This window comes from Lepidochelys kempii, chromosome 9, assembly GCF_965140265.1.
Source record: "Lepidochelys kempii isolate rLepKem1 chromosome 9, rLepKem1.hap2, whole genome shotgun sequence".
In the NCBI taxonomy this organism is placed as follows: Eukaryota; Metazoa; Chordata; order Testudines; family Cheloniidae; genus Lepidochelys; species Lepidochelys kempii.
This window is the reverse complement of record NC_133264.1, coordinates 102,404,564-102,423,926: the sequence shown is the minus strand read 5'-3', so window position 1 is coordinate 102,423,926 and position 19,363 is coordinate 102,404,564. Positions and strand designations below refer to the sequence as shown.

Here is a 19,363-nt window from a genome sequence, read left to right as displayed (position 1 = left end):
TGATGCCCTCCAAAGTCCTCTGACAGGTCCTAGACCTAGAGGAACACCTCATACCTGACACCAGGATTGTACCATCTGAACTCGCCAGACTACACACATTCACAAACACACACACACACACACACACCCCCATTGGGTCCAAGCTCAAAGCAAGGCCCTTTTTTCTTAGTTGTTTCTTCTTAGATGCCACAGACAAGGTGTGCTTAGTAATACATCTTATTACTAGTGACTAGTGTAAGGACTTGAGAAGACACCCGCTATATGAAGGAATGAACCTACTAGCCAGAGGCAGAAACGGAAAGAGGAGGCTAGGGTCTCCACTGGGGAGGGATGGCGCAAGATCCAGCTGAGAAGCCTAGCTCCTTGCCACCAGCTGCTGGGGGAAGGTCTTTCTACCAGAGTACTTGGAGGCACCATCTTTTAGATCAGCCTCTGCTAGTACAGTGTTTCTCATTGTGGGGGTTGGGCCCACAGTTCATGGGGGCACAGAGCGGAGAAGATCCATACTCATTGGACAGCTAGACAAATCCAGCTACACCCTCCCTCCTACATTGCAAACCTACTGCCACACCTGCAAGTAATTCCAGGGAAGCCACTCACCTTCCCCCGAGTACGGCCACTAATGCAGCGGGCTGTAACCACAGCCCACATGGACAGCCTGCCAGCCCAGCCAGCAGCCTGCCAGCCCGAGCTTCTCTCCTTTGCTCCCGCAGCTCTCAGCTCAGCCTTCGTGGGGTGGGAGCAGGGGGAGGGAATGAGAAATGAAATGCCCAACAGAAGGGTCAAGAAGGGGGTGAGCAGAGTCTGCAAGAAAGACAAAACAAGGAGAATAAAACTGACTGCCTGAAGGGAGAGAAACCAGAGAGAAAAGGGAGGAAGGAGCCAAGCCAGGAGAGGCCATGTCAGAGGCTCCTTGCATGGCACCAGGAGCTGGGAGCAACACTCAGCCCTTCCCTGGGGCACCACCAAAGCCAGTCTGGAAGTTGCTGGGCTGGCAAGTGGCCAGTTGATGCGCAGCTCCTGCCCTGCGTGGCTGCCTTAGGGGAACAAGAGCTGGCTTTCTTTCTGTCCACCCTGGGGGCACCAGGCTGCAGCCCCCTCCCCCCAGAGCCCCCAGGCTGCTGAGGGGTGGGAGCAGGAGGCTCACGGCTGCTCCAGCTTCTCCACCCGCCCAGTTCCAGGGCCCGCCTTCCTCTGCAAAGTGCGGGCTGGCTCCCGGCAGGAGACCCGACCCGGCCCGGCAGCGCACAGCAGCCGCCAGAGCACAACCCGCCGGCCGGCTCCGGCCGCCGCTCCCCTGCCGGGGCGGGGCCAGGAGACGAGGCTCCCCGCCCGCCCGACGTGCGAAGCCGCGCCCCTTTCCCGGGGAGTGGGCGGGACTACATCCCTTGACAGGCAGGTAACTTTCCACCGTCCTCCACGTGGTCCGGCCGGACACCAGCCCCTAGGCTCGGATTGGCTGAAGATTTACAGTGTTCTCGCCCATCTCTACAGCGATTGGTCGCTGATGTGAGCCCGGCACGCCCCCTTCGAGCTCCTGCCCCGAGCTCTGCCCCGGCTTGCAGTTTCCCTGGGCAGACGGCGGAGGAGGTTGGTACCGGCAGGCTGCTAACCATGATTCTGTGTCCCCCGAGCACGGAGCACCCCCGCGGAAACCAGTGCCAGCGGCTGCAGGGCCAGGTGAGCTCCAGTGTCCCCCCCCCCGCGGAAACCAGGGCCAGCGGCTGCAGGGCCAGGTGAGCTCCAGTGTCCCCCCCCCCCCCCCCGCGGAAACCAGTGCCAGCGGCTGCAGGGCCAGGTGAGCTCCAGTGTCCCCCCCCCCCCCGCGGAAACCAGGGCCAGCGGCTGCAGGGCCAGGTGAGCTCCAGTGTCCCCCCCCCCCCCCCGCGGAAACCAGGGCCAGCGGCTGCAGGGCCAGGTGAGCTCCAGTGTCCCCCCCCCCGCGGAAACCAGGGCCAGCGGCTGCAGGGCCAGGTGAGCTCCAGTGCCCCCCAGTATCCCCCCCCCCCGCGGAAACCAGTGCCAGCGGCTGCAGGGCCAGGTGAGCTCCAGTGTCCCCCCCCCCCGCGGAAACCAGGGCCAGCGGCTGCAGGGCCAGGTGAGCTCCAGTGTCCCCCCCCCCCCCCCCCGCGGAAACCAGTGCCAGCGGCTGCAGGGCCAGGTGAGCTCCAGTGTCCCCCCCCCCCCCCGCGGAAACCAGGGCCAGCGGCTGCAGGGCCAGGTGAGCTCCAGTGTCCCCCCCCCCCCGCGGAAACCAGGGCCAGCGGCTGCAGGGCCAGGTGAGCTCCAGTGCCCCCCAGTATCCCCCCCCCCCCCGCGGAAACCAGTGCCAGCGGCTGCAGGGCCAGGTGAGCTCCAGTGCCCCCCAGTATCCCCCCCCCCGCGGAAACCAGTGCCAGCGGCTGCAGGGCCAGGTGAGCTCCAGTGCCCCCCAGTATCCCCCCCCCCGCGGAAACCAGTGCCAGCGGCTGCAGGGCCATGTGAGCTCCAGTGCCCCCCAGTATCCTCCCCCCCGCGGAAACCAGGGCCAGCGGCTGCAGGGCCAGGTGAGCTCCAGTACCCCCCCCCCCCGCGGAAACCAGGGCCAGCGGCTGCAGGGCCAGGTGAGCTCCAGTATCCCCCCCCCCCCCCCGCGGAAACCAGGGCCAGCGGCTGCAGGGCCAGGTGAGCTCCAGTGCCCCCCAGTATTCCCCCCCCCGCGGAAACCAGGGCCAGCGGCTGCAGGGCCAGGTGAGCTCCAGTATCTCCTCCCCCCCCCGCGGAAACCAGGGCCAGCGGCTGCAGGGCCAGGTGACCTCCAGTGCCCCCCAGTATTCCCCCCCCGCGGAAACCAGGGCCAGGTGAGCTCCAGTATCTCCCCCCCCCCCCCGCGGAAACCAGGGCCAGGTGAGCTCCAGTATCTCTCCCCCCCCCCCCCCGCGGAAACCAGGGCCAGGTGAGCTCCAGTATCTCCCCCCCCCCCCCCGCGGAAACCAGGGCCAGGTGAGCTCCAGTATCTCCCCCCCCCCCCCCGCGGAAACCAGGGCCAGGTGAGCTCCAGTATCTCCCCCCCCCCCCGCGGAAACCAGGGCCAGGTGAGCTCCAGCATCTCCCCCCCCCCCCCCGCGGAAACCAGGGCCAGGTGAGCTCCAGTATCTCCCCCCCCCCGCGGAAACCAGGGCCAGGTGAGCTCCAGTATCTCCCCCCCCCCCGCGGAAACCAGGGCCAGCGGCTGCAGGCCAGGTGAGGACGCAGGTCACTTTCCGTCCCAGTTCGGGGGGCCCCCACCCCAATGCACTCAGAGCCGCGTAGACCTTCGCGGCCTCCAGTGGCCCCCGCCCCCTTCTCCCGGGCTCATCCGCCCCTGTCCCGGAGGTAGGGGAGTCCCCTGGGAAAGTTGGGGAAGGAGCCTGGAAGCTGCCGCGGGCACTTTGCCTCGCTGCCCGGGCTCCTGGCCCCGTTCCTCCCCACGCACCTTTCCTAGCCCCGGGGAGCGCTGGCCGCCGGAGGGAACCGTGTCCTCTCCTGGCCCGCAGCCCGGCCGGCTTCACTGCCTCCGGCCGGCAGGTGCCGGGGCAGGAGCCCGCAGCATCCCCCGAGCCCTGCGCAGTTCTTTGTCCTGGGATGCTGGATGCTTCGTCCTCCCCATCACTGCCAATCAAAGTTGTTTTTCTCCTTTCCTCCCGCACTTCCGCTGCTGCCCGCCGGGGGCGCTGCGCCTGTGCTGCGGCCGGGGAGAGACAATGGGGCGGGCCGGGGCCGGGCGCTCTTGCAGGGGCAGAGGCCCCGGGACGTGCTCGCTTGGCTCCGCGGCCGCAGGGGAGTCCCGGGGCCTGGCCCGAGCGCAGTGCCGCCGTTCTGGGGCTCTCCCAGGGCCTGGAGCCCCCGCCAGCCTTCAGAGCGGCCCCGTCCCCCTCCCAACCCTGCACTGCCTCATGCTGGACTTGCCATTGCCCAGGGAGAGGGGCTGTCTCCTGGCCCTGACAGCAGCCCCCCTGCGCTCTGTATCGGGGGGGCTGCACGGCGCTCTGCTGAAGGTCTGCCTTGGTACCCAGTGGGCGCTGCCGCCCAGCAATGCAGTCGTCTAGAGCTGGACTCTGATGCCTCAGGAACAGTGAGTCTGGGTCCTGTGTCTCCGCTTGCCTGCTTACTGCTCAGCCAGCCTTCTCCCCAGGGCCTCGGCACCTGGTGGGGTCTCTTCTAGAGTTCCTCCCTGACACTGGAAAGGCTCTACGGAGAGCCTCAGCCACTCCTGGTAGATTGAAATTGTTACGCATGGTTAATGGCTCTAGGAATTTGGGATACCAAATAGCCAGGGAGAGAAGAGGGGAGAAGACAGCGTCTCCAGAGCCACCTGTATGGCGTGGGGTTCCTGGAGTCCTGGGCAGGGGAATTCTCTCTCACTGGAGCCAAGGGGGGTGGGGGTTTTGGGGGAAGAGGACCTCACCATAGTACCAACAGGACAGGCGCAGAACACGGTCTGCCCCAACATGCAGTGTTGGGCGGTTCAGTGTCTCCTAAGGAATGCTCTCTGCAGACAGTTATTTACCCTCATCACACCCTTCTCTCTGTGCTGGGTCCCATGCTGAAGTGGGCTGTGAAGTATTGTGCACTCCCAAGAGGCCCACAGTACCTGAACAGAGCTTACAGGCTTTTCAGCAGCCAGGGGCTCCCCACTCCCAGCAGTGGACCTGATGTGGGGAGAAGAGAACAAGTCCCTTCTGCCCTTGCTTCCTATGCCTGCTCTTGGAAATGACACCCTGGGAAGATGGACATGAGTTGATTTAGGTTTCATTAATGTACAGTAACCAGGCTCCACAGGCTTCTTCAAATGGGAACTTGTGGGGAGTGTCTGAATAGTTCTGGTGACTTCCAAACCTCCAAGGCAGGCTGGGCACTTCTGAGTCCAGTGGGGGTGAGGAGCCGAGCCCAGAGGGGCAGAAAGCACAGACCCATAGAAAGCGAGTGAGAGCTGTTTGCTGCAGCATGTGCTGCTCTGCATGCTGCTTCTCCTGCTGACAGAATGACGTCACTTGGCTTCAGGCTGAGCCAGAACTCAGATCTGTTTTTGGGAGCTCAGCCAGGGAGCTAGTGGGAGGGGACTGAAGGCAGCAATACAGGGGCCAAGCTGCAAGTGCAGTCCTTGGGATTATGGCCTCTGAGCCTGGGAAGTGGGGCGAGAACATTGTCACCCAGCTCAAAAATGCACCAAAGCCGACTTTCTTTTGTGTCAGAATCATAGAATATCAGGGTTGGAAGGGACCTCAGGAGGTCATCTAGTCCAACCCCCTGCTCAAAACCAGGACCCATCCCCAATTAAATCATCCCAGCCAGGGCTTTGTCAAGCCTGACCTTAAAAACTTCTAAGGAAGGAGATTCCACCACCTCCCTAGGCAACGCATTCCAGTGTTTCACCACCCTCCTAGTGAAAAAGTTTTTCCTAATATCCAATCTAAACCTCCCCCATTGCAACTTGAGCTAACAAATGCTCTTAAGAAAGGGGAAGTTGTGAGGAGGAGAGGGAAAGGCCCACCTAGCGGTGTGGAGCTGAGTAATTTTGCACTGTTGCGCCCCACTATCTCTGGTACAGAGAGCTGCTGGGCAGTAAAGGGGAACAGGAGCTTCTCAAAGAACTGCAGGAAAAGCTGTTCAAGATTTTAAGTAGTGAACTGAATCAGGAGAGCTTTGGAATGTATGCCTTACGTCAGAACACCTGCCATCCTCCCCATGGCCGGGGAGACACTTCAGACTGCTGCTGCTGTCATCAAACCCTGCTGCATCCCCGAACTGCCATCCTCCCGGCACCTTCGAGGTGGCCCTGGCACTGCCAAGGGAAACTGACTCCTGGAAGATTGAAGAGCTTCTAGGTCACTGTTTAAATGTATCTAATGTTAATGCTCCCCTGTATTGATGTTTCAGGAATTCAAGGCTGTGTGCACTTGGCATTGTTGCTATCCTATGGGAATCACATGGCTCATCAGCCCCTCTTCTAGTCTGTGTGATAGATGGCCTGAAAAGTCTCTTTTCTCCCTCTGTTTTCCGCTGGCTTGACTCTTCCTTGCATGCATCCTGTTCACAGAGGATTGGTCAGTGCTGCTTGACTCAGCTGTTGATTGGCCAACCTCCCCTAGTGTGGAACAGGAAAGCTTGGCTGCTTTGTGCATTTCCATGCTGGACAGCACCTGCCTTGGCAGGACTCTGGCCCCAGGAAGTTTAAACATTTGGAACAGAGGGCAGAGATGTGGTGAACTCAAATGAAGTGGCACCTGGGAACCGGACAAAACTCAGCCCCTGTCCTGAGGAGCTTACAGTCTACAGAACTGGAAACCGGCTGACATTCCAAGCTATGTGCTCTAGCGGGGAGGAAAATGTTAATTAGCATTCAGCCTCTGAACTGATGTGAATAACTCAGTGAGAACCCCAGGCTCTTGGATCAGGCGCTTGTCAGCCTATCAAAGGGGAGTACAATTTTGGAATGTCCTCTGTTCTAGCTTTGGCAAAAGATTTCTTCTGGGAATGTCAGGGCAGGTGCCCTTAGGCAGGGTTCCTATCTTTTATTTATCCTATGTCCCAGGTGTGCTTGCATGCAACCTAGCCTGAGGAGCTAACATTACATTTCTCCAGAGCGCAGCTGGAGGTAACCAACCCAGAGAGTTCACACAGCCACCATTATGTGTGCATCTTGGTGGCTCCACCTTGGATTTTGCTTTTTACAAGAATGTAATGGGTAAGGCTGGCTAATAAATGAGCTCTGAGGAGGGTGGCCATGGGATTGGGAGGATGTTTCCCACGTAGGGCGCAGCATGAGAAAAGGCAGAGTTTGACCTTAGTGCCTGAATTGGGAAGATGGGAGCAAGGGCAAAGATGAAGGTGGGGTGGAGTTGTGTAGGTCCCTGAAGGTGGGAGTGCAGAGTTGAAATGTGACACAGATGGTGAAAAGAATCCAAGGTAAGGGTCTGGGGAGAGAACTCCAGCTGGAGTGCCAGTGTGAAACTCGGGGAAAGCTGCAGGAGCTGGATGGGACAGGGTTTGGGAGCAGGGGTAGAGAGAAAAGAGATGGATTTTGGAGCTGATGGGGAGAATCAACTAAAAGCATGGGTGGGAGTCTGGGACATGATGAAAATGCTGTTGTGGGCGGGGGAGGAGCAGCTCTTGTTTCTGTGCTGAGTATGAGCTGGTGCTGGGAGAAGGCCATTTGCAGCGACCATTTCAAGTACAGACCTGTGTAGAGGGGCTGGGCCAGATTAGAGAGCGTAACTGAAGCCGGAGAATAGATGAGGTATCCAGGCAGAGGGGATGAGGAAGGCCCCGTTGGAGAGGGTTGGGGCACTGGAGTACCCTGGGAAGGATGCACAGCAAGGCATCTAACTTGCCTCTGTGTGCTGGTATGGGTTTTAGGATCCCAGGCTGGAAGCAGTTTCCTTCCGCACCCAGTAGAAGCGGAGGGAGTAGAGGAGGGATAAGGGCCCCTCCCTCACATCAGTCCATGTGCTATAATTACCCATGTGTATGACAGCTGGACCCAGCTTGGGAGTGTTTCAATCTGCAAAGCCTCAAAATCATAGAATCATAGAATATCAGGGTTGGAAGGGACCCCAGAAGGTCATCTAGTCCAACCCCCTGCTCAAAGCAGGACCAATTCCCAGTTAAATCATCCCAGCCAGGGCTTTGTCAAGCCTGACTTTAAAAACCTCTAAGGAAGGAGATTCTACCACCTCCCTAGGTAACGCATTCCAGTGTTTCACCACCCTCTTAGTGAAAAAGTTTTTCCTAATATCCAATCTAAACCTCCCCCACTGCAACTTGAGACCATTACTCCTCGTTCTGTCATCTGCTACCATTGAGAACAGTCTAGAGCCATCCTCTTTGGAACCCCCTTTCAGGTAGTTGAAAGCAGCTATCAAATCCCCCCTCATTCTTCTCTTCTGCAGGCTAAACAATCCCAGCTCCCTCAGCCTCTCCTCATAACTCATGTGTTCCAGTCCCCTAATCATTTTTGTTGCCCTTCGCTGGACTCTCTCCAATTTATCCACATCCTTCTTGTAGTGTGGGGCCTAAAACTGGACACAGTACTCCAGATGAGGCCTCACCAATGTCGAATAGAGGGGAACGATCACGTCCCTCGATCTGCTCGCTATGCCCCTACTTATACAAAATGACCCAGCGAGAGAGACTGCTGCATCCTGTGGTTGGGGCTGCGTTTGTACTTACAGGGGTTGCCATTGTATGCTGCAAAATCCTTTGCCCAGAAAGGGAGGGAATGCAAAGGCAGAATGGTAAAAGATTTTAATGGCAACCACTTTCTGCCTGTGTCAGACTGGCTTTATTTACAAACCCCAGGACTACTTCCTAAAACACCACCCAGACCAGCTTCACGGACAATCCAGCCAGCTTCTCCTACCTCTTGCAAGATCACAGCTAACCGGTATTGGAACTGAGCCAAGGGCACTGATGGGTAACGCAGAATAGAATCTGGCTTGCCCTCCTGCGGCCCCACTGACTTCTGCATTTCTAACAGGAGCAAAAACATGTTTGCTGACAGGTTGGTTTTTTGGAGTGGGGGAGGACCTGGAGATGTGCTGGGAGAAGGCATGTTGAGCAAGATGGGGGCGTTTCTGCTTACTCGCTTTCCTGATCATTACCGCCTTTGAATAGCCTCTCAAAAGTCCCACTGTTGAAAGCGAAGCCTGTTCTGTGGCTCGAGGGCAAACTGAATGGAAGCTCTCGCAGTGACTAGATTTCTTCCAGTGCACAGGCAAGAGCGGGCTCCAAAGCTGCACATGCTCTGCACTGTCTCCAAGAGTGAAATCATTTGCTGGGCCTGTGTTGTTGCCATTGTTCCCCAGCTGAGGCCAGATCTAAGGGGCACGGGTTCTGGGGGGAGGGGGCTAACGCACCCCCTGGTGTGAAGTGGTTTCCATCATGAACAGGGTTTACAGTTTGGGTCAATGGCTCTCAGCACCCGCACTGCACACATTGTTCCAGCACCCCTGAAGGGGCACTGTGGATTTTTACAAGAGCAATGATTAAAATTTGATGCATCTCTTTCCTCTGCCCCAAGCCTGGCCACCGCTGCAGTGGCTTGTGGGAATCCCTGCTACAGGGGATCCCAAACTCACTGAGGCAGGGTTACAGAGCAGGAGAGAGCCACTCAAAGAGCTCTTGGGAGTCACTGTGGATAGTTCCCCAGCGGCTAGAAAGAAGTAAATGGTGGGTAAAGAGCCACCTTACTGCTTGCTTATTCTTCCATATCTAGGCTGATGTGCCCCATCCCCCCTGGCCAGCTGCTCTGGGGAGCTGGTGAGGTAGTGGCAAGGCACGGCAGCCTGCAGCAGCAGCTGGAACAATAGGATGTGGCAACTCACAGCGATAACTAGGAGCAACAGCCCAATACTTTCCTAGGCCTTTGTGTGTGACAGGAAATTCCTGGTCCCCTATTTGGATATCTTCCCAGGGGGATACAGCCATACCTTGTCTCAGGTAGCTGCAGAGTTTCACAGAACTCTGAAAGAGTCAACATATATTATTTGATCCCATAACTGCCTGGCAAAGCTGGTCTTCCTCCCCTAAGGAGGCAGAATTCCCCTTGTCTGGTGAGTGCATGCGCCCAAAAGACTCAGCACAGATTTCTGGCTTGTTGTTCTCCCCTGCTATACGCTGACAAGAGGAGCCAGGCATCTCTTTTATTTATATCTATTGGGGTTGTTTGTCCCCCCCCCCAACCCTGCTGCAGGCAAGGGAGCAAAACTGCGCTCAGATGTTGTTCCAAAAGTATTTGGAAGTGGGTAGCGCTCCCCATGCCCTCAAAGAGATTGATCTTGTCTTGTCTCCCCAAAGGGGCAGTACTGTGGCAGGATCATGGGCTTCACTGGGAGAAGGAGCTACAGCAGAGGTGCAAATGAATTTTCACTTAAGCTTTTGTCACTACTGAGTCTTGCAATACTAACGTACAGGAAAATGAGCTAATGGAAAGACCGTTCAATTGGGTGACTGGTTGCTGATGCAGTCTGGCTTTTCCATCCCTCAATATTGCTGTCACTCTAACAGTTAAAGAATAACCTTCTAGATCACTTAGAAGCTACATTCCAAGCTTTTGGACAAGCATAGGTTTATAGACCCACCGGTGGCTGAAACAGTGGCTGCTAAAACTGGGTGGGAGTTAAGGGCGGGAAGGGAAAGCAAGGTGGAAGCTGGAATGACGGAATTTTTAATCCGTCTTTAATCTCATTAGCCCTAAGGCTAAAAACACACAGGCTAGCTAGAAAACAATGGCATGGTGGGTTCACTTCTAGCTCAGTGGTCCCTTGGCTAACTTCAGGCACTCACTGCAGTATCACTCTAAGAGCTGTGGCCTACTCACCGCAAACAGGGCTGACTTACTTATTGATCCCCTTTCCATGGGGCCTACAGCTGAGAATACCACTGACTGTGGGGAGAAAAACACTTGCTGTCTGTTCCTGCCCAGCAGTGCCAGTTTGCAATTGGAGAGCAGCTGCTGTCCCAGGAGGTTCTAGCTGTTATGGTGGGGGCAGCAAGAGAGTAGAATAAACTTCTTAGGAAAGATGCTAATCTAGCACCAGGATGGGGAGAGAACTAACTTTTCTGCAGTGCCCCTGTACTAGACTGAACAGATAGGCCTGTCTTCTCCAGGCTAGTGTCTACCTAGGATAGGTAACAAGCTTGTACTCTTGGTTTGCTGCAGCTGAGAGTGTGCTGCCTGGATTCCTGTATAGGACCCAATCCTCCCACCTACAGGAGCCCTGACGCTCAGCACGAGCTGGAAACATGACTCTGACCAACAGGTTAGAATGCACTGCTTGGGCCCCTCTGCATTGCTCCTCCTCCCCTCCCTTGGCTGGCCTGGGACTGGCTCTGTAAGCAGAAGGGAACAAACCAGTAGTCAGGTGGTCTTCATGCCGAACTACCTGTGAAGACCAGAGGGAGCTGGGGGTTGGAAGTCGGGAAGGGGGCAGGGGGCAAGTGCCTGCTTTCTTTATCTAGCATTTATGTCGTCTGTTGCTTTCTGCTGTTCTGATCACACATCATCCTTATAAGGATCAAGAGCATGTGTTGGCCTTCCTGAGGCTTCACCTCCTGGCCAGAGAGAATAACTCCAAGGCCTGCAGCGGCCTTGGTGGGGCAGGGGCTGTCTGGAGCTGACGAGCACTATGGGCTGAGTGAGTGTAAGCTCACAGTTTTGCGGGAGAGGGCTGGGGAGAGAAACATCTCAGTGTTGATCTCTTCACTGCATTAACTGTGCGAGTCAGTCTTCCCAAAAGAGCAAGCTCTCAGGCAGGTTCTGGTTGAGGAGTGGCTTCTTCTTTAAACTCCCTAATGGGTCCTGTTGCTGCATGTAGCCAAGGGGGCTTGCAGAAGGGAGTGACTGGGGGAGGAGTGCTTAATTGCTAACCAAAAAAGCTGAGAGGTTATGCCTGTCTTCAGACTCCCACAGTAAAAGTAGGTGTGCCTCTCGCTTGTTGGGGTGAGTGACCATGGTGACCAGATGCCGTGGTAACAAGGAACATAAGAAAGAAACCCTTGGCCAGAAGCACTTGCTGTAAGAGGATAATGGGGTTCATGTACATTGCCCTGTAGTCCCTGACCTTCTCCCATACAGGTGGGCTCCTCACTGGAATGACACAGCTGGGCACCGGCTGCTCTGCGAACTGCCTGTGGCCACGTTCCCCTGCAGGGAGGGGAAATCCTAGGACCTAGGACACCACTGTTTGTACTCTTAACTTGCTGCTCTAAGGAGGTGTGGGCCCTCCCGCCAGTATTGAGTGAGCTGGATATTCCCTGCCTCCAGCATTCTTCTCAAAAGGATGCAAAAGGAGCTGAGTCACTACTCTTGAATGGGACTGTTGGCCCCACAGGTGCTCCCGTTCTCCTGACACAAGCCAGAGGCCCAGAGGCACTAGCCATCCCTAGAAAGCCAGATCGGCACAGGAGCGCTGCTTCCAAGATTTTGAGAGCACTTTCTGAGTAGGGATAAAGGCCTTGTGCACTGAAATGGAAAAGCCCTATTGAATCCCTCTTGTTCCAGCCCCATTGGGCAGAAGCAAGATTACTCCTATTCTCCAGAGCTTCATCCACTATTCAAGCCCCAAGCGGTGGTGCTTCCAGCCCTTTCCGTGGGGAGACTGCTCCACACACTAACTGGACATGACTCAGGCAGCTTCCAGTTTAACAAGAGGGTAAAGTCATGCCTGTTACAAACGAGCTCCCCGCTTTGTAGCCAGTATCGGCCTCCTGTTTCAGCCTTGCTTGGAATCCCAAACCCAGCGTGGCAGTCTCTGACCAGAGAAATGGCTGTTGTCCAAACCCCTGGCCTTCCCTTTAGCAGGCTTGGGTCAAGGACCGTATAGGAAGAATCTGCCCCGAAACAAGGGAACCTCAGCTTCCCCTTTGTGACATTTACTGCTTAGCTCTCTTAGCCAGGGGCGTGCTTACAAGGGCCAACTGCTGCGATGTTGGGACTGGTGCTATTTCAGCCTCTCTCAGCTCTCCAGCAGACTCCAAGCCCCCAAGTGAAAGCCAGCTCCTGCTGGAGTGGGCCCACTCTGATACTGGGCCTCTGTCTCCCTCAGGTAGTGAAGATGACCAGTAGCGACCAAGAGCGTCCACAGTTCCTGTTTGTGAAAGCGCTGGCCAGCCGGGGGCGCCTGGAGGCAGTGACACAGCAGATGGGGTACCACCCGCAGTATCTGGACAGCTTCCTCAAGATGCAGCACTACCTGCTTCACATGGACGGCCCGCTGCCGTTTGCCTGCAGACACTACATCGCCATCATGGTACGTGCCAACCCTCGCTTCTTGGAAAGCAGCTGAAGTAAAGGCCTCCTTCCTATGGCAACAGCCTGCCAGGGCATAACGGTAGCCTGTGGAGCCCTCAGCCCTTAGCTTGGCTGATGCCCAGTGTCTAGTACCTCCCACGTCTCCATAGGAAGCTCAGTGATGGAGGAGGCAAGGGTGAGCTCTGCCCTCGGTCGCCATTATTCTGTGCTGCCAGAGTCTGGGGTCACCTCTCCCTGCTGAAGGCCTCAGTTAGGTTCTGTCTCTGCGTCCCTCTGCAGGAGTTTGGAATATCCTTTGTGGCTTGGCCCTAGCTAGACGCCAAAGCTTCTCGTTGGGTGGGTGGCCTTGGACTTCATGCTCAGCTGGAGTCTTCAGAAAGTTGCTCGTGCTGGTTATCTGGGTGGGGCCCCTGGCCCTGTGGATACTGCACTGTTCTCTGGAGAAGCTGCTAGGGCCATGCTTCGTGCACTCAGGGTCTGAGTTGCTCTTGCAGGCAGCTGCTCGGCACCAGTGCTGGTATCTGGTGAATCTGCACATGCTGCAGTTCCTGCGAGTGGGGGGAGATCCCCAGTGGCTGCGGGGCCTGGACTTCATCCCTCCCAAACTCCGCAATCTTAATGAGATCAACAAGATCCTGGCTCATCGGCCTTGGCTCATCAGCAAGGAACACATAGAGGTAACTGCACGTGGGACACGGATGTGAAGAGTCTGGGTGTGGGCTGATGGGCAGGATTACAGAGACTGGAATGAGAAGGGAACATAGGGCTGAGAGCTGCCCACTCCTCCCATCATGCATGGCCCCCTTGGCAGATTCCTTCGAGAGGGGGCCTTGCATGAAGAGGGAGGAGACCTTGGTGAGTCACTTGATGGACAGGGCAGCCAGTAACCCAGTCTGTTTTCTTGCTGTGCTATCAGTTTCTGTCTGACCTACCCCACAGAAGCTGCTGAAGATCAGTGAGCAGAGCTGGTCTCTGGCAGAGCTGGTCCACGCTGTGGTCCTCGTGGCGCATTACCATGCTCTTGCCAGCTTTGTCTTTGGTTGTGGCTGTGAGCTGGAGTGGCTGGATGGCAGGAGCATACTGAAGTCAACGTTGCCAGGGAACCAGTGTTTCTGTGAGTCCGCCAGCGGGAACAGCTGTAATCTGGAGTTGCTGCGCATCAACCGCAAACGGGTGAGCCACCAAGGATTTAACTTTCCCAGCGGCCAGGGGGCCAGCAGAATGAGGACTGCTGGCTGATTAAGAGTTGTGTAATGTCTTCCCACGCAGTCTCTGGATTCCTGTGTGGAGCTGGAATCGCTCCGGGAACGTATCCAGAGGATCCACCTGGAGAGTGAGGGCCGAGAGGAAATGAGGCCACCGCAACAAGACAGAGAGGAAGGTAATCCAAAGGGGCAGGCTGGAGATCTGACACCCCAGAGGTCTCCGCCAGGAGAAGGGCAAGCCCCCAATTTAGGCCTGTCCCTGTAGAGGCTGCAGTTGCCACCCAGGACTCTCCTCTCTTTGTAGGACTAGAAGGATGTACTACAAAGAGTTACCTCCAAGCTCCTTGCAAAGCAGAGTATCTGGTGTGGAACTGGGGGTTTGTGTCCTTAACACTGGTTAATTCACACCCTTCCAGATCATTGGAGAGGACTGATGATGTTTTCCAGGACCATAAAGAGTAGGAATAGCAGAGGAAATCACAAATGTGCCTGTAGGGAACCTGCAAAGTAATGATGCTGAAGCGACCTCTTTCCCCAAGGGAGGGAAAGGAAGTGCCATTGATTCGTCTGTTTCAAAAGTGAAGAAAGCCCCAGGGAACATTGTAAGAATCCTTTTTGCCCTGGGAGAATGGTTTAGATGGGATGTAACGCTCATGAAACACGTACCAGAGCGCTTGGCTGCGATTGACTCTTAGCTGGCTCTGCAAGCTCAGAGGGGCAGTAATGCTGTGGGGGGTTGGGATTCCATGCCCCAGGAGATCTCTCTGGAGGGAGACCATGCCCCTTGCTGCTGAATGCTGCAGAGAAGCAGCATAAACTTGTGGCAGATCTGTTGTAATCTCCCCTGTGGGTGGCGGTGGGCTCTTTTTCCCTCAGATTTTGATGGGGAAATCGTCAGAGCCACAGATCTCTCCTGCTATGTGCAGGACCCTGATTTTGGATACCAGGACTTTGCCAGGCGAGATGAAGATCAGACCCAGATATTTAGAGTCCAGGTGAGAGTTTTGTTCTTTTTTTATGGGGTGACCCTGGAAGACAGGAGCAAAGTCTGGGCCCAGGATCTCTGTCCATGTCAACAGTAGGGTGACAGCATGCCGTGCAGCTGCGCTAGGCTCACATGCCTTAGACTAAAACAGCAGCATCCACAGGGGGGCATGTAAACCAGAGTGAGAGAGGGCTACACCAGCCACTGTCCTGGTGCGGCGTCACTCTGAAAAGTGACTGTCAATATGCCCCATCTTACAAGAAGCAGGTTGTGGAAAGAGATGAGTCAGAACTACTGACCTTGGGGACAGATGAGTATTCTGCTGTTGCAGATCCAGCACAGCTCTGGGGGAGGAGCCAGATTCTGTTCAGGAGCTTCCATTGCCCCTGAACCAAGGTGTTGTGTTACATCTCCGGCTGTCAGCTACTGCCACTCCTGTATGTAAGCCTAGTGCCTCCAGATCCGTGAGCAGCAGGGGCCTGATACAAAGTCACCAAAGTTCCAATAGCAGGATCAGATGTCCTCTTGCACCTGACAACTCCACTAGAGGCTGCTAGCAAAGCAGGAAAACCTCTTTCTGTTCTGATTCCAGCAAGAGCTTGCCCTTTCTGAGACATAAGAGACACTGACACAACACCGCTTTCAGCCTCGGTGGCTTTTCCACTGGCTCATTTCATGGGGCACCTGCGCTGAGTTCCCTCTCTGGCGCTGAAGGCATCTTGCTCTGTTTGGCAGGATTACTCCTGGGAAGACCATGGATTCTCGTTGGTAAACAGACTCTACTCTGACGTTGGCCACCTCCTGGATGAGAAGTTCCGTACAGTTGACGGTCTCCAGAGCAATGCCATGGCCAAGCGGCAAGGCTGTGAATCTTCTGTCTTCAAACGGGGCATCTGGAACTATATCCACTGCATGTTTGGAATCAGGTATCCCAGCCCTACAGGGCCAGGGGGAAGGGTCTCAGTGCAAGGCCTACATGGGGTTGTCACTGGAGAAAATCTAACTCTTAGTATATGTGTGATCCATCTGGGAGGGGAGCTTGGCCTGAGAAATGGGGACATTACAGCTATCTCTGTTCCCCAACCTTCTGGGACTTCTTCCAGGCCGGTTAAGAGAGTCAGTGAGGAATTCAACAGGGATAGGTTGACATGAGCCTTCATACCTGGCGGAGCTTTGGGATGACGGGGTTGCCCATGGTGCTCCCCCCAACCCCTTCTCAGGATGTTGTGTGGGAGTGGCTCGGGTATGGTTTACGTTAGGTAGCAGCAGAATTATTTTGCTATACCCTCGCTTTTTACCAGCCATAAGAGTGAGCGGGGTGTGGAGAGGAGCAAGTGGGGAGTGGGGGAAAGGGGCGGCTTGGGGAGAAGGGGTGACATGGGGGCGGGGCCATGTTTTTGGTACCAGTGGCGCGCCCCCCACCCCCTTTTAGGGAGCTTCCATTGCCCCTGAACCAAGGTGTTGTGTTACATCTCCAGCTGTCAGCTACTGTTATTCCTGTATGTAAGCCTAGTGCCTCCAGATCCGTGAGCAGCAGGGGCCTGATACAAGCGGTCACTCCAGCTCCTCTGGCTGCTGTCCTGATCCCAGAGAAGGTTGTGGCAGGTGGGCACATGGAAGCTGGTTCTCACTGGAACTCTTCCCACAGGTACGACGACTATGATTACGCAGAAGTGAATCACTTTCTGGAGCGGATGCTCAAAGTTTACATTAAAACTGTGACTTGTTACCCAGAGAAGACTAACCCAGAAATGTTTGGCCGGTTCTGGAAGCAGTTCAAGCACAGTGAAAAGGTACAGGGGATCAGAGGAGAGCATGGCACATCTAATATCTCCATGTAGTCTATTTGGCCAGTTTTTGGAGCCAGCAGTGCTTCAAGGGAAGCTTGTGCAGCTGTTGGGTTGAGCCCAATGGCGGGAAGGGATCAGAGCTGCCGCACAAGGTCCTTCCCTCAAACCAAAGAGGTGTCAGGGAGGATCCAGGGAACACAGGACTTGGGTGCTCCTGTGGGGCTGGAACTGGGCATCAGGGAGTGAGACTCTTGGAGGCCTCGTCACTGATGGAGCTGCAAGCAATCTTGGGACACTAGTTGTGCTCTGCTGTACTGCGACCTGTGCTGAGCTGCGCAATGTTGAACAGCTGCAGTCACCCGGGAGGAGCAAAGCCTCTGCATATGGTCCGTGTCTACCTTGAAGGGCAGAATTGTTCTCAGCACCAGTCTTGCTTGCAAGGCGCATGTGAGGAGAAGCTGCTCTCCTACTGGAGTGAGCCTCTCTGGAGGCTCTGGCAGACGGGGCCCCTGACTACCACATCCTCTGTAGTTGCTCCTGCAGAGATGACAGCAGGCTGTGGGTGGGAGGGAACTTGTGGTCTAATAAAACCCCCAGAACAGTTGAATCCACTGGGCCATGAAGTCCATACAGGGCTTGGTCTGGATCTACTTGAACATCCCTCCCTCTCACAGCTTCTCCAGTGCAGGCAGCTCATAGCCCTGCAGCATTAGCAGATCTCTAGCATTGCAAATCCATCCTCTCCACACAGGCTGACTGACTCCCTGCCCAGGCCAGAAGGACTCCATTAGCATTTAAACACTGGGCGTGAAGGGCTCAGTGTCCTGGGGCTGCCCCCTCTAGACCTGCCCCGACTGTCGTGCTCACAGGTCAGTGCGCTGAGCAAACTGCACCAAGCCTAAGCCCGTCTTTTGCTCCCTCAGGTCCACGTGAACCTTCTCATCCTGGAAGCCAGAATGCAAGCTGAGCTCCTGTATGCACTGCGAGCAATTACCCAGTATATGATCTCCTAGAGAGCAGGGGTGGCTGGGTTATGGCAGGGGTGGTGCACGCATCCCTACCTCTCCATGGACTCCATACTTGAACCATCGGGCTAGAACTGACTGCGATGGGTTTCTCTAACTTACTTGACTATTCTGTTTCTATGGGGCACGATGAGTGACCTTGTTATGTGCAATTACCAAGCTGTGAGGCAACTCCGTGTTGCTGTGATCTCGGTGTGAAGCTGGAGACGCGAATGTGTCCATGGCAGACTCCCAAAGACTTGGGGCAGGGAGGGAAGGATGGGCAGGTTGAGGGCATGTCTCTCTTCAAAGAGATGGGCTCTAACCATCCACAGTGGAAGCCCCTTCACCCAAGCAGCACAAGGAGCCTGCCCATGGGGGCAGCCCAGTGCAGGATCCTGTATGCGTTCCAGCCCTGGGGCAGAGCAGCAAGCTTGCTTCCTTTCCAGCACTGCAGCAGCATCACACTGGGCATGGCTGGCTGGTCAGAAGCAGCAGCTGTGGGGTGATGAAGTTACTGTGGAGTATCCCAGTTGGTAGGGTGGCTTGTGGGTGTGTTCTGAAACTCCTTTAGTCACAGGAGCAGGAGGGAGGAGCACTGGTTATGACCCAGGTTCTCAGAGACGAGCAGATCCTCCCGCTCCCCAGCACAGTACTGGAGGGAAACCAGCCTCCTGCATATGCTCTTGGCCATGCTGCCAACCTCCCGGCAGCACCATGCTGAGTACAGGTCAAGCTGTGGTACTCCTGCGGAGGTGCAGTGATCAACAGGCTGAATTCTCCCAGGGACAGGCTCTTGCCCCCAGCTCCTGGAGGTGGCTGCTTGGAATGTTTCACTTCTATAGAGCTGGGCTCTTGGACCTGCATCCCACCCTCTGGGTCTCCTATCGAGCCCCACTTTCTACAGAAAGCCCAGGGGGGTCATTGTATCCAAACATGAGCTGGGTCCTAGCCCATGCTGCACTAGCCTTGGGATGGGTCACTTGCTGCTCGGTATTGCCATGTGGGCCATGGGCCTGTTTGCTCTTGATCGGTCAGGTCAACTGGAACAGCCTCAATCACCTCCTGTTATGGGGATGGCAGCCCTAGGACTGCAGCAGCTCCAGACTGACCAGCCTCCACCCACAGTTACAATGCACACACGGGCCTGCACCTCATTCTCTTTGCCATGGGCAAGATCCATATGCTGCAACACTTTGTGACCCTGGGAGGGACTGAGGAGTAACAACCTGCCTTACCTGTTACCGCTCTGGCTGGAGGAGAGCATGCTGTGCTGGGCTGTCCTTGGCTCGGTGGCTGGCCCAGCTTCAGAGGGAGATTCAGGTAAGGGCTGTGTACAGAGGCCCCTTCTCCAAAGAGCTTTTTTGGGGCATGAGGACACAGCTGGGACCTTCCTAGTAACTGGAGTCTGGAGGGGCAGGGACTGGGAGGCCAGTGTGAGGTCAACCTGGTTACTTGTGTGGAGAGAACGTTATGTGTGGAAGCTACAGAAAAAGCCTATTTTTGCTATGAATATAATTATGTTTGACACAATCTGCACCTGGCTTATCTCTCTTCAGGGGAAGGGGAGCTTCACTTGCCCTGGCTGGAGAGCTAACCCTTGTACA

The 19,363-nt window shown here is 55.9% G+C and overlaps 1 protein-coding gene across 14 annotated transcripts; it reads left to right on the top strand.

Moving 5' to 3' along the window:
* The first annotated feature begins 1,577 nt into the window (after nucleotides 1-1,577).
* On the top strand, nucleotides 1,578-19,289 carry LOC140916785 (sestrin-3-like). Of its 14 annotated transcripts, none has more exons than XM_073358634.1 (12): nucleotides 1,591-1,680; nucleotides 8,320-8,521; nucleotides 9,817-9,871; nucleotides 10,682-10,781; nucleotides 12,567-12,770; nucleotides 13,267-13,449; nucleotides 13,712-13,945; nucleotides 14,042-14,153; nucleotides 14,854-14,972; nucleotides 15,698-15,888; nucleotides 16,611-16,755; nucleotides 17,676-19,289. In XM_073358634.1, exons 5-12 carry the CDS (start codon nucleotides 12,576-12,578, stop codon nucleotides 17,763-17,765), a joined length of 1,269 nt encoding a protein of 422 aa, XP_073214735.1. In that variant the 5' UTR covers nucleotides 1,591-1,680; nucleotides 8,320-8,521; nucleotides 9,817-9,871; nucleotides 10,682-10,781; nucleotides 12,567-12,575; the 3' UTR covers nucleotides 17,766-19,289. The 14 variants fall into 14 exon arrangements, with proteins under 14 accessions (XP_073214727.1, XP_073214735.1, XP_073214737.1 ...); XM_073358635.1 differs by lacking the exon at nucleotides 1,591-1,680 and adding an exon at nucleotides 4,078-4,093; XM_073358630.1 differs by lacking the exon at nucleotides 1,591-1,680 and adding an exon at nucleotides 4,110-6,706.
* The last annotated feature ends 74 nt before the right edge of the window (nucleotides 19,290-19,363 follow it).

Coding starts and splice junctions, on each gene's coding strand:
- LOC140916785 (XM_073358625.1), top strand. CDS start 3,611: ATGCTTCGTCCTCCCCATCACTGCCAATCAAAGTTGTTTTTCTCCTTT. Junction 12,771..13,266: donor GACACTACATCGCCATCATG/GTACGTGCCAAC, acceptor TTGCTCTTGCAG/GCAGCTGCTCGGCACCAGTG. Junction 14,154..14,853: donor GCAACAAGACAGAGAGGAAG/GTAATCCAAAGG, acceptor TTTTTCCCTCAG/ATTTTGATGGGGAAATCGTC.